The sequence below is a fragment of the Hetaerina americana genome, unplaced genomic scaffold (genome assembly GCF_022747635.1).
Source record: "Hetaerina americana unplaced genomic scaffold, ioHetAmer1.1.p SCAF_11, whole genome shotgun sequence".
Classification (NCBI taxonomy): Eukaryota; Metazoa; Arthropoda; class Insecta; order Odonata; family Calopterygidae; genus Hetaerina; species Hetaerina americana.
Genome location: NW_027286181.1, coordinates 36,356,902 through 36,370,137, shown reverse-complemented (window position 1 = coordinate 36,370,137; position 13,236 = coordinate 36,356,902). Strand labels below are relative to the sequence as shown.

At 39.3% G+C, this 13,236-nt stretch overlaps 1 protein-coding gene and 1 long non-coding RNA gene across 2 annotated transcripts in view; both read right to left on the bottom strand.

Annotated features, from left to right (window-relative positions):
• LOC139701026 (uncharacterized) overlaps positions 1 to 4,503 on the bottom strand; it is a 356,189-nt gene extending 351,686 nt beyond the window's left edge. The window contains exon 1 of the long non-coding RNA XR_011703913.1: positions 4,417 to 4,503. This is a non-coding gene — a long non-coding RNA (uncharacterized lncRNA). The remainder of the gene's footprint in view (positions 1 to 4,416) is intronic.
• Positions 4,504 to 4,538: 35 nt separating this feature from the next.
• Csgalnact (Chondroitin sulfate N-acetylgalactosaminyltransferase) lies at positions 4,539 to 12,820 on the bottom strand. Its single transcript, XM_071599702.1, has 3 exons — positions 12,013 to 12,820; positions 10,546 to 10,786; positions 4,539 to 5,058 (listed from the first exon to the last, which is right to left on the bottom strand). The coding sequence occupies exons 1-3, from the start codon at positions 12,818 to 12,820 to the stop codon at positions 4,539 to 4,541; spliced, it is 1,569 nt and encodes a 522-aa protein (XP_071455803.1).
• Positions 12,821 to 13,236: the final 416 nt, after the last annotated feature.

Below are 13,236 nucleotides of genomic sequence, written 5' to 3'. Positions count from 1 at the left end.
AACTTTAGCTGCGTGGGATATTAAACTTATCGTCATGTTATACTGTATAGTATCCGCCGTCACTTTGTGGAAACGATTCATAATGAATAAGAATTACTTAATTTTTCCACACAAACTTTTATTTTTTATTTTTTTTACGACCGGGTTTCGACGAGGATCGTCATCATCAGGTCGTTCCTGATGATGACGATCCTCGTCGAAACCCGGTCGTAAAAAAAAAAAGTTTGTGTGGAAAAATTAAGTAATTCTTATTCATTATCGTCATGTAGTCCTCACATGATGTAGGCTTTACCTTTTTTGGAATAGGAACTAAAACTGATCTCACAAAGTCTTCCGGCCAGATTCCTTCCTCATAGACACTGCGAGGCAGTCCAAAATGAGCCTTCCTCACAAATTTTCCAAAACATTTCAGTAGTTCCGCTGGAATGTTGTCTATCCCCACGGCCTTATTTGATTTCATCTTCCTTTATAACCTTTCTATCTCATCGTCATCTTTCTATCATCGAGTATGATGGACCTAATCTATCTTCCTCTGCGTCATGTTCCTTTTTATGTCCTTTCTAAGTTCCTTACCATAGAGTGGTTTTATATATTCTTTCCATCTCTCTTGGATCTTTCCTGTGTCAGGTATTATTCTACCCGACTTATGTCTAACTGTTGGCACAGTTAATCCCTCCTCACTTCCCGGCAGTGATTTAATCTTGCTGTATAGCGCACTATTTTCATCTGTCATTTGCAAACTTGCCATTCCCTTGCTTTACCTCTTCAACTATGCTTCATTTGCTATATTTGTTACCCGTTTCGATTTATTGTTTAACACTCTGTACTTCATTTTGCCTAACTCTGGGTACACATTCTTCCATTCACCCTTCCTCTGCAGACTTTCCATATCCTCGCACTGCATCTTCCACCATGCTTCTTTTGCTTTATTTGTTGCCCGCCTCAATTTATTGTTCAATTCTTTGTACTTCATTTTGCCCAATTCTGTATTTATATTCTTCCATTTTCGCCGCTCATCCACTTTTGTAATAATCTCATCCGTGATCCATGGTTTCCTAGTCCTTTTCGCGTTAACGGTTCTAATAGTGTCTTTTGCGGCTTTAGATAACCGTTTTTTGATACTTTCCCATTTTTTTCGATAAAACTTAGCTCTTTAATATCCTCCATGATTACATCTACAGCCTGTTGGTACTCCTTCCTTGTCATTCTATTTAAACCTTCTTAATTCCATTTACCAACCCGTCGCCCCTGCCTTATCTTTTTGAAACGGACGCTACATTTCATAACAACTAAATTGTGGTCAGAGTCCGCATCCGCTCCCGGCAAGCTGTGCGAATTTATCAAACTGTTCCTAAACCTGTGTCTAACCAGGATATAATCTAGCTGATACTTTTCTGAGTCAACTGCCATTTTCCATGTACACCTGCGCCTTTTGTGGTGTCTAAAGCAAGTGTTGGTGATGACTAAACCCTGTCTCCTGCAGAACTCAACTGCTTTCTCCCCGCGGTCATTTTTCGTATCTAAACCGTAGTCCCCTACCTCATCACCAACCTCTCATTCGCCTGTTTTCACATTCCAATCCCTTATCACTATCAAATGTTTCCCTGCAGGAACACACGAGATTGTGCCCTCTATCTGATCGTAAATCTTATCTACATATTCCTCGTTATGATTGCTTGCTTTATGTTAGCTATGCTTTTTCTGACTTTTTTATACAATATTATGGCAACCACTGCGGGAACACACGCGATTATGTCCACTCACTGATATCGTATATCCTACATACTTCGTCCTTCTTTTGCTTGCCTGTATATATATATATATATATATATATATATATATATATATATATATATATATATATATACATACATATACATATACATATACATATACACAAACACACACTAGCCAACCAACCCAAGCATATGAAAAAAAAATTGAGTTCACGCACGGATTCAATAACATCGCTGTATGTAGCCGTCCGATTGAAGAGGCGTTTTGCAAGTAGGCTTTCCTTTTCACTACTTGAAAAGCTTCTACTCATAAGAGAGGCAGTCTACATACTTTACAAATATCTAATACTCCCATGTTACGTAGGAAAAAGTCTCTTCCTACATTACGGCTGTCCAAAAACACTGATCGATATATGCACAACAGCGTTAGAATAAGTGAAAGGTAAGCCGACGACAAACAACCATTGTAAGACGACAAAATGAACAGAGAGATATATATGGAATTGCCGACGGAAAGACACTCCAGCCATGCCGATAGAAATGAACGCTAATAAATAATCGGATAAAGTACCAATTTTTTATTAAAAAACTAATGAATTTTCAGAATATATTATATTTTCAATTCCGTTATGAAGTACAAAATTAAAGAGATATAATAATCATAGTTTTTTCATTTGAATCAAAAAAGGGAATATAATTCTTCTCCTATAAGAAATCAGCATTTAAGGTCGTAGTTTCGCTGCGCTAATTAGTAATGACTCATCTCCCCTCTATGCTGTTATCTTTCCCTATCTCCGAGTTTCACTATTGGTCGCCGTGAATGTCTCAAGCACATTTATTCCTAAATAGTTTCCTCCGTTTACTATCGTAAATCACACTTCGTTTCCACATCGAATGTTTCTGTACGAGATGCACATTCTTTTTTCCACTACACCAGCCTTTTTTCATTGGAATTCATTTTCCCTACCCAAAAACAATATATTCAGTTGACCTCTTGAGCCTTCCCCAACCACTCCAACCCAGTCCTCCATTATAATGTTATCTTTTTACTTTTGCCTTAAAGCCTACATTGCAATTTCATGTTCAATGAAATAGTCAAGTATCCCGATAAAATGAGCAATACCATTATAGGGTAGGCAGAAGACTTTCGCATCTCATCTCTTTCCTCGCCATTTTTGGGCCGAGAAATTGAGGAAGGAAAATCAAACAGTATGGCAGATTTAAATCAATTTAGATCAAACGAACGTACGAACGACTCATCTGGTGTACCAGAAGTGGCCTATATTTGCCTAATTACTCTTTCTTCTGTCATTGAAAGCAAAGAGGATGCCGACAAATTCCTATCAGACGATACGTTCTTTTTATAACATGCATTTGACTTCTCATTTTTCTTAGTTTTTAGCCTCGATTTCAATTCCCCGTATGTCGTACACATGTTCCGAGAAATCTCCTGAAACTTCATTCGCTCGAGACTAGAGTAAATGAAGTCAACAAATCAGTATGGATCTCCGTTTATTTTATTTTAACAGTCAGTGCAACGGAAATAAACATTTCTTTACGCATTTCGAAGGTAATAAATTGGGCGGCAATACGAGCATTTAATACGCCATTTTTTGACGTACTTATCGGAAAAACATACTTTAAAACTGCATATTTTTTTCGTAATTGTTATTTAATAAGATGAAGTGGCTTTAAAAAAACTCAACCAAATCTATAAATTACGATTGGATACCTTGTGTTTCCATTTGAGGGAGTTAATAACATAATAAATTTGTGTTTCAAAAAGATAATTTGACTGTATTTAGTCATGAATCATTACTGACGTAGTGATCTACGTAAGAAACAGTCAAATGTTCTCTTTCGCCAGGCATTACCGGACAGATCCCACTTTTAATGAGATTTGGATGGTCCTATTAACTTCTAAATGAAGTAACTTTAACGTATATAAAATTTGTGCTCCCATTCTTTTTCAAAAAAATTCTTTTATACGGTCACGTTAATCCTCATTGTAAAAATGTATAGCTAGAGTCTATTGATCCAAATTTTACAAAGGCATTGCTATGTTATTAAGGAAACTATATCTGCTCATTATTATATATTAGTGATGCACTATCAGTAAGGTAAAAGATTTTATGCTTGTGATGAACTAGCTCTTTAGTCTTCATGCACATTTTTTTCATAATTCTCGCGATAAAGGTTTTTTAACGGATAAAACACATTTTTTCAGTCATTACGTTGCTCTTAATCTTGTTAAAAGCTATTTAAGTAAATTTTGCATAAGTTATCTTTTCATATACGGTGGTGACAAGAAATCATCCTGGATTTGAACAGAAGTCCCTTCTGTCAGTAACCGGACTAATTTCAGTTATACGCCGCCCTTTGGACATAGATCAGAGGCCAACTTTCTCTTTTCCCATATTCGAAAAAATAAGGGCCAAATATTTCCCAAAATTGAAAATCTTTTCGCTTACCTGGGAAACGCCTTGTGTAACTTTACATAGGGGATTGATATGAAATTTCTGACTGCACATTTCTACGGAATCATGATTGAATATTGGCACTTGAAACCGCAAGCTACACCCATGTTTCTAACTATAATCAACATCAGAACCAATGCTTTCTAAAGACAACGAGGAGGATTATTCACCAATTTCATATTCTAGCGTCTTTTAACACTCACCAGCAATCTCATTCAACCGGCGTGGCATCTGATGGAAGAGGCTCGGCCGACGGAGAAGGCGACTCTTTTCACCGAAACACCGCCCTTCCTTCTTCCGCCTCCCCCACCTCCTCCCCCCTCTCTCATCTCCTCGTCTCCTCCTTGGTCGCGCCCCCTTTGACCTCCGGGCCGATCTCTACCACTCCGCCAACCTCCTTTCCTGCCTCCTCCCCACCCGCCGCCTCCTTTTCGGCGACCCCGGAGGGCGCCGCCGGACCCTGGAGGACCGCCACGGCATGTGCAGCGGGAGCGGGCTCCTTCCTTACGGGTAAAGGCGGCGGGGGAGGCTCCGTCCGAATCTCCGCGGCCGATACATCCAACACTCCGTCTGCATCCCCGTCCCTAAAGGCGAGGAGGCCCAGCTGCGCGTGGGAGCCCTCCGTCAGAGCCCTGGCCCTCCGACAGGCTCTCACCCGCTCTATGTTCGCGGGGGTGGCGTTTGGAGGCGCTGAGGGACAGGGACGACGACGCCACAGAAGAAACAGACCCGGGTCGGTGGAGCGGATAACTCGGACCCTCGGCGATTTGACGTGGCGGCGATAGAGGGCGACGTCCTCCGCGGGGCCCCCATCCTCGGCCTCGCTCTCCCGGAGGAAATCGGACCTGTGGTGGCGTGGAGAGAGAAATAATATGCTCAGAACTTAACAAAGGCATTAAAATAATTAGGCAGCAATGGGAAATGAAAACTATATATTTTATGGTAGACAAGAAGCATTCCAGAGTGAGATATTGCTGTCTAAAATTCTAATCTAGTTAGACCAAGGGCCCAAAAAAAAAATCTAGCATCAAATCCTCAGAAGATAATGTTAAATTAAATTTAAAACTAGAAAATACCCACTCAAGGCAATTGAGAAATAAATAAGGCCAGCATATTATAAGGACTTGTAAAAATTAAGGTCCAAAAGAGGAATACACGTTGACCTACGGGTAAAAGTTATGGGGGAAGAGAACATATGCCTCACCGGGCTGGGTTGGAGCGGCAGGTGGCCTAGTGTACCCACCGATTATAATGATGTCTCGGCAATGTACAGGGTAATAAATATCAAGTATTCGGCCTCATTTTCAGTAATAATTTCCCTGTTCTGGTCCAAAACACTGCCAAGACATGTAAACTGCTAGCCGTGCTCAAGCTTTTGCCTTCCAATTCGAACACATGTTTTTATTCTTCTTTCCTGAAAACCTGAATACCTTTGATTATTTACAAATTTGATTTAACTCTCATTCAATGCCTTTCACACTGACTTTCCCATTCGCTCAGTCGTGCTTGCAATCCCTTTACTGACTTACAGACTAAACCTTGATCATAAGCCAACTTTACTGATTTCGTGAATTCACCATCGACTTTCCTTCCTAGCTCCAGGTCTTTCCTTACCTATTTAACCATATCATCAACATATACGTTGAATAGCTCCGGTGTTAATTTATTATTCTCTTCTCTTCTTAACACTACCCATTCAAATCTTCCTTCTACCACTTACGTCTTAAGAGTCTGAGGCATGCACAGGTTGCGAATATCGCCTAACCCTCCAACATACTTCGTTTCTAATGGAAGGATATAATTACAGTGTATCTACTTGCGTTAAACTCAAACCAAATATATGGATGTAGTCGTGTAAGTGTTGCATCCAACGCATTCAAGCCACTTATTATGAGAATATTTCTTTGCTTGAGAAATTTCGTTTCTAGTATTATTTTTACAGAGAATTTCAGCTTAGTTTTTCCTTGGAAAAGAATTTTTATTTACTATTCAGCGTAGTGTCAAAATAAAGCTTAATAGTATGACTTCGAAATAAAATTCACGCCAAGCTATTTTGCGGAGTAGTTATGACAGTAGTGGGGGTGAATTAAAAAAAAAACAACTACGAAGCTAGGAAGCATGTTCGCGTCCGCCATAATTTTTATTTAAGACTGAAACAAATATGCACCCGAAAATTAATTATTTATTTCCATATTTTAAATTTAATATATATTTTACCCAGTTCCTTCTCCAGTAAGAGGTACAAAGGGTGGACATCTTCATATAAAGAATAAAAATATAATTTAAATAATAAATTATTTAAAATTTTCATGAGGGCTACATTTATGAGTAGTTAGTGAAGAAAAGAAGTATGAATAAAATCAAAGATAAATTTTCATCTATAACCACACATTCATGATGATTAGAAAATAGAATATTTTTAATATTTTTAGTAATCTACGTGTTATAGTTGGTTTTGGATGAACACAAGCTACCAAACAGTGCTGCGATAATTCCTTTGTCTCTCTTTACAAAAAAACCCGGCATCCAACCTATCTAATTCTGCATACTCCCTTCCTACACATATTTTAAAAATAAACATTTTATTGACCGAATTCAATTTCTCACTTTTGGAATATGCATTTCATGGTATGTGTAGGATTGAAAATGTATTTTCCTTTATCCTTCAAAATTGATACCACTACGTTTAGTAATAGTATGAGAAAATATTTTATTCCCAATTCAAAGTGAAATAGTTCAGTGGATCATTACTGCATGGTAAGTAACTTGTTTAAACACAGTTAATGGGATGGAGTTTTGTTTCTAGCAAATATCTTTTTAACTGGTGTATTGGTCACTGGTTATGCTCATAAAGACCCAAATACGGCATATCTTGATCCTAGACGAAAACAATTCCATCGGGGAGAAAAGTATACCATACAGCAGAGGTATTCAGAGATAGGATACGAAAAGGAACATAAAGAATACGGAGACAAAAGATATACTCATGCAGAAATTAGTAAATCGTTAACGGCAAATTTTCGCTTTGGTTTCAGCATGGGATTCCATGTACGGCCGGTGGCCAGAGCTAACCAACCTTCTCATATTTCTAACCATACAACGAGGAAATAGAGAGATGTGACTTGGGTGAAAAGGCGATGGCATTTAGAGCAGGAAAATGAAAGCTGTGAATGCTCCAATGTAGAATGTGAGTCAGAGGTTACAGGTGAGGCAAGGGTTTTCATCATAGAATAATTTTATCTCTTTACAAAATATCTCGTATGCATGCTACAAAGGCAACATAAGGTACAGCACTAGAGAGACGGTATTACCAACATCTGTAATTCATAGTTGTGCTCAGGTGTTCCCATTCCCAGTCTGCCTCTTCTGGCGAGACTAAATTCCGGAGCATACATTACAGGTGTATCACGAGTGTGTTCGCATGCTATCAATTAATTTAGGCATACTGCATTCACAATGCAAACCTTTCATTTTCTTTTCTTATTACAATTAATTTGTATAAATAGTGCGTTTTAGAACTTGGGTAAATCTGGAGAAAATACTTCAAATTATCTATTTAGATCTTGTACTTGGCGTTACACGTGCATGCAATATAAATTATAAAAATGGAAAAATAAAGGAAGATTCAGTCTGATTTAGTTAAAATTCGAGAAGAGTAATTAAAATAAGAACGCGTTTTTTACATTAAATCCTAACGATAACGATAAAGATATGACAACGGGAAACAATAATTTAAAAAGACACTCACAATGCATTTGAATGGTTACTTAAATTGCTTTTCCGAGGCATTTGAAATTGGATTCATTAAAAAAAACTAGAATTTGTTATGTCTTGATGTAAAAAAATATTTTGAGAGTAGTATTGTTCAGTTTTTGTTTCCATTTTCCTTATTCTGACAATTTTCTTCGAAAGAATTTGCTCTATGTCTCCTTCAATCCACTGCCATATCACCGCAAGAATCGCCTTAACCAAGAGTAGGGCTCGTGAGTGGATTCGATTCACTATCCATTCGTTTTCTAATCTTACAAAACCAACTCAATCTCTCCTAACCCTGATATTATTCAATGAGTAATGAAAGACCCACCCGCGCATACTTTTGCGATGTTCTTCCTTACCAAGGATGAGGCAAAATTCCTGTATCTCTTCGAGTTGCTTCCGTCTCTATAACCGATGCCCACGGATTTACAGAGTCTTGTCGCTATGGCAAAGATGTCTACGAATCTACTCAACACCTCAACACCTGCCTTAGAAATTTCCCATTCTTCTATTCACACTCCTCGGCAACCAAGCCCACGTTTTTCACTTTGCATCCATTATCTCGAACAATCACCCCAAACTAAGTCACTTTAGTTCCGAGTTGATAAAAAGTTCATCCTCGTCTTCCATATGTTGAAATGATACCAAAATATTTTCATACAATGTCTTAGTAAGGTAAATCTGGTTGCTAAATTTGGTAAATCACATTTGCGTATACATTGTACCCTGGTAGTTATCATTAACAGGGTACCAAGTCTAGCATGCATGCATGTGACGCAGGGAGAGTTTCCACATCCGGCATGCAACATCAAAATTAAATTTTCCTTTTATATGAGTTAACCACAAAATGAAAGTATGTCAAATAATGAAGGTAATGTTAATTACAGCATAAAACTCACAAAGCACCTGAAAGCAAAAATATTTCTCCTCGAATTGCGAAGCGAGCTGCTATTAACCATTATTAAGATTGAATAAAGATTAGAAAAAACAGTGATTACATTCTACGTTAACATTCTTTGTAAATAAAAAATATATTTTCCTCTAGCGGATTCGTTTGCTTTCTGGTTAAATTCCCCGCGAAAAACGATCCTTTAAATTTTTTGGTTCTGCACTCAATCTCTATATTCTTATTTTTATGATGACTCCGATGGTAGTATGACGGGGATAACAATACATTTTCAACACCATTGCTGATGATTTCCATCTATACATTAGAGGTAGTGTTCAATTAAACTTTCGTTCGACCAATTACAGCCGACTTTTAATTCTGGGACAAGATGATTCTTGAAGCTAGTTACATCACAGATTTAGTAAAAACTGTAGCAAGAAGAAATTAATCTTGATGGAAATATTGAAGGAGTTACGTTGAGGATTCTTGATTTAAAGAAAGAATTTAGAAAGACTTTTAGAAAACTAGGAAAATGAACCTCAATTTCCTTACAACATTGAGGAAATTAATATGGAAATACTTCATATGAGTAATTTCGGCACCAGGAATAAAAGAGAAGAAAGATTGAAACCATTACGGACATATTCACGTGATTGTTCCCCTCAGAATCGAATCCAAGCAAACGGATATTTTTACTTAAAGACAACCATTTAATCCATTATTGCATGATGTGCATTGGTATACATTGTGTCTGCATGCGAAGGTTAATGTACATGCGCTAAAATATTACGACCAATATGTATATATATATATATATATATATATATATATATATATATATATATATATATATATATATATATATATATTTTATTTATTTATTCAGTATAAGTCCGAAAACAGCACATTCTGGCCTTTACATCGAACTATTAACAACGATAACAATGATCACATTTACAAACATCCAAGCCCTAGGTGGAGGAAGACTCACCCAGGTGGGAATCGAACCCGCGACCCTTGGAATAGCAGACGAGGACGTTACCCCGCCGCCACCGGGATCGGCATATATATGTATATATATATGTGTATATATGTATATATATATATTTATATATATATATATGTATATATGTGTATATATATATATGTATATATGTATATATATATATGTATATATGTGTATATATATATATATATATATATATATATATATATACACACATTCAAACACGAAATCCCGCCAAACGGCGAATAAATACTCATTTATATAGAAAGAATATGACCAGGAGTCGAACACCGGATCTTTCCACTTGCCGGGCGGATCCGGTGTTCGACTCCCGGTCAAGGAGATATTTTTACTCTTGTGATCCGTTCGATTCTGCCTTCCCCACCTCTATTTTGTTCGTCCTTTATGTGTGTTCCTATCCCTTTTCCTTATATCTGTTTCTATATAAATGAGTATACATAAATAAATAAATATATATATATATATATATATATATATATATATATATATATATATATATATATAAACACCCCGTGAAATGTACGAGTATTCAAAATAAATCCGCGAGGCCATAGTCTGTGTGCCGTGGATTGTTGCCAAACGACCCACAACTAGGGGACGGAGAAGGTTGAAGGCAGGGTAAGCGCAACTTAGGCGCGGTGAAAGCCGTTATTTACCCACCTGTGTTGGCAGGAGAGGGAAAAGAGCGAATCCCTCCACGACCCCGTGTCCCGGGAGACAAGCAACCTGTCCGCCTCTGGGGGTACGGCCCGCCCTTGCAGCGAGTAGACGAGACGAGGGTTGAAGAGGCCGAAGGCTATCGGGTAGTACACCTTACGGCCGGGTGAGGCGTGCCAGCGACACCTGTCCAAAAATCTGGCGCTGAACACAGCGTCAACGTCCGTCAAGAACAGAAGGGGATCTGCGAGAGAGAAGGGCTTAATTCACTTTCGGGATACACCACCTTTCATGAAATATCGACAAAACATCATTTCCAGGTCCAATCGCACTCAAAGAGAAATGATGCTAAGGTCAGGTAGCATTAAAAAATCCACCAATTATAACTCTTGCACAGCTCAGTGGAGGAGTTTTTTAATCTCCACTTGATAGTATAATTTGAAGACTGCGGGAACTATTGAATACTTGAGCATGTCTCGATAATAATCATTACACCACAGCTCAACAACCTTATCCAAGCCTCAATTCGAACACGCCCAACGGGTGAAATGGTGGGCTCAATTCCACGAAAACCATTAAGAACAGGTTGTGAGTTATTCTTCCACTTATTGACACCAGTGTGAAGAAAAATATCTCTCCTTAAGGTACATTAAAGGGCCATCACGCTAAGTGTTTTCCATCTCAAAGTAATTCACCCAAGGGGATGCCGGTTTCCATTTTCCTTCTGCTACGGTCATTACAATCACTGCTGAAAAATTGCTGCCTCGGAGTTTTTAGGCTGCATTTCTACATCTAAATCTATATAAATACCCCAGTTTCCACCAAGAAGGTCTGTGGCGGGAGGAACAAGTCCCAAATGAAACAATAGGCATCTCTTAAGAGCCCTTAGAATGGTCATGTATGAAGCCACTTAATCATCCTTTCAGATTAAAACATGGGAGATAGATTAAGTATAAAACATTCAAAAATGTACACAGTTAATTGTGAATAATTGAATAAATAAATAAAATTTCAAAAGGTAGCAAATATTTCGGATTATACGCGTGATCACAATCATAAAAAAATATAATGCAATGAGCAATACCAATTAAAAGGTCATATTTTGTGCAAAAGAATGTGGATCAGAATAGTTGCTATCGACCACGTTTAAGACAAATATTCTAGGCAGTCTAGTATGGCCATTATTTTATCTAATTATTCTTTTAGTACCTTTTCACCATACTTATTCTTTTATGGATATGGAAAGATATTACTCTCAGATACCGTATTGCGTGTAGCCATTGTGACATTTATTTTTATTATTTAAAGTAATGAAGATATTCACACATCGATAACTAACATTTACAAAACAATTAAACTGTATGCTCTCTGGCTAATATGGAATCATCCCCAGCCATACAACTACGCGGTGGCGTGCAGGACAACGAGCGGATGTCGAAATACGAATAATTGAAATTCAATGACACTAACCTAAGTGGGCTACAGAGTTCTCCTGCTGTGACTGATGCCCGCCGTTGGTCTGCGTGCAGCACGCTTCCACTGCCGCATGCAGGGCGGCTGCCCTCGAGGTGGTCGTGTTCAGGGCCAACAGCCTGAGGCCCCGGAACCTAGTGTCCCGTGAAACCCGGACCATGACCCTCCTGGCGGCAGCTAGTCCCGCACCTCCACCCCCGAAGTGCGCCACCGTCAAGGTCACCTTGCGGTCGTTCCTGATCGCTATGCGAGCGAACTTGTCCATGAAGGCCTCGAACACGGACTGTGGACATTTGGATGGGAGTGGAAGGACGACATGGACCACCGGCCGTGGGGGCCTTACTTCCGTCGGCCCCGTCGACCGCAGTGGGGCGAAGGGTCGCAGCAGAGTGACTCTTGCCACGGGCGGTGGGGACGGACCGCGAGCCACCCGGAAGAACAGCTCATAGTGCGTGCCGGAGGTCGGCTCCGTCCGGTACGCGCCCTCCAGGAAGTCTTCAAGGGAGAGGTGGTGGAGAGACGGAGAGGTGTTAAGGAGACGTAGGGCCGCGAGGGCCGCATCGATCAAGTCTTTGCGGCGGAAACCCAGTGGCTTCTCCACCACGCGGCGGCCCAGGCCCAACTCCGGTGGGTGGAGGCGGCTCAGGGAGAAGTGGGTGAAAGGGATCACCTCGTATTCGCTCCCCTGCGCCCAGGCGGCCGTCCCCGGCCACGCCTCAGACCTCCGTGCGGACTCTGCGGCGCCGGACTCGCACTCGATCTCCGGGGAGGGACCGTCAGCCGGGTCCCCACTGCCGTTCACCATCCACGCTGCGAAAGAAACGTTGGATTGATGGAAATCTGTATTGCACGGACCTGGTATCGACCTTCAATATTTTTTGACTGAAAAACCATTTCATTAACAGGCTAGTAGAAAAATTGTCCATTTTTAGGAATTTGAATTTTTTGAGAGATGTCAGAAATGCAAAAGTTCCAATTGAATTTTCTATGCTTGGTAAACATAGGAACATTGAAAACATAAAAAACGCACGAAAACAGTTATAATAGTGACTTGGAATGTTAGGACGATATTGAATGCAGGAAAATTAGATAACATAAAGTGGGAATTAGAAAAAGGAAATATCGAAGTTTTAAGGCTATGTGAGGTGAGATGATAGGATATTTGGTATTACTGAAGTTATATTTATAGCGATATAACGAGAAAGGATACCAAGAATATAC

Bases quoted from the DNA above. Each gene is read 5' to 3' on its own strand.
- Csgalnact (XM_071599702.1), bottom strand. From the start codon at position 12,820: ATGGTGAACGGCAGTGGGGACCCGGCTGACGGTCCCTCCCCGGAGATC. The intron at 10,787-12,012 runs GTTAGTGTCATT...TCTCTCTCGCAG, and splicing joins GAACTCTGTAGCCCACTTAG to ATCCCCTTCTGTTCTTGACG. The intron at 5,059-10,545 runs GTGGGTAAATAA...ACGCCACCACAG, and splicing joins TCCCTCTCCTGCCAACACAG to GTCCGATTTCCTCCGGGAGA.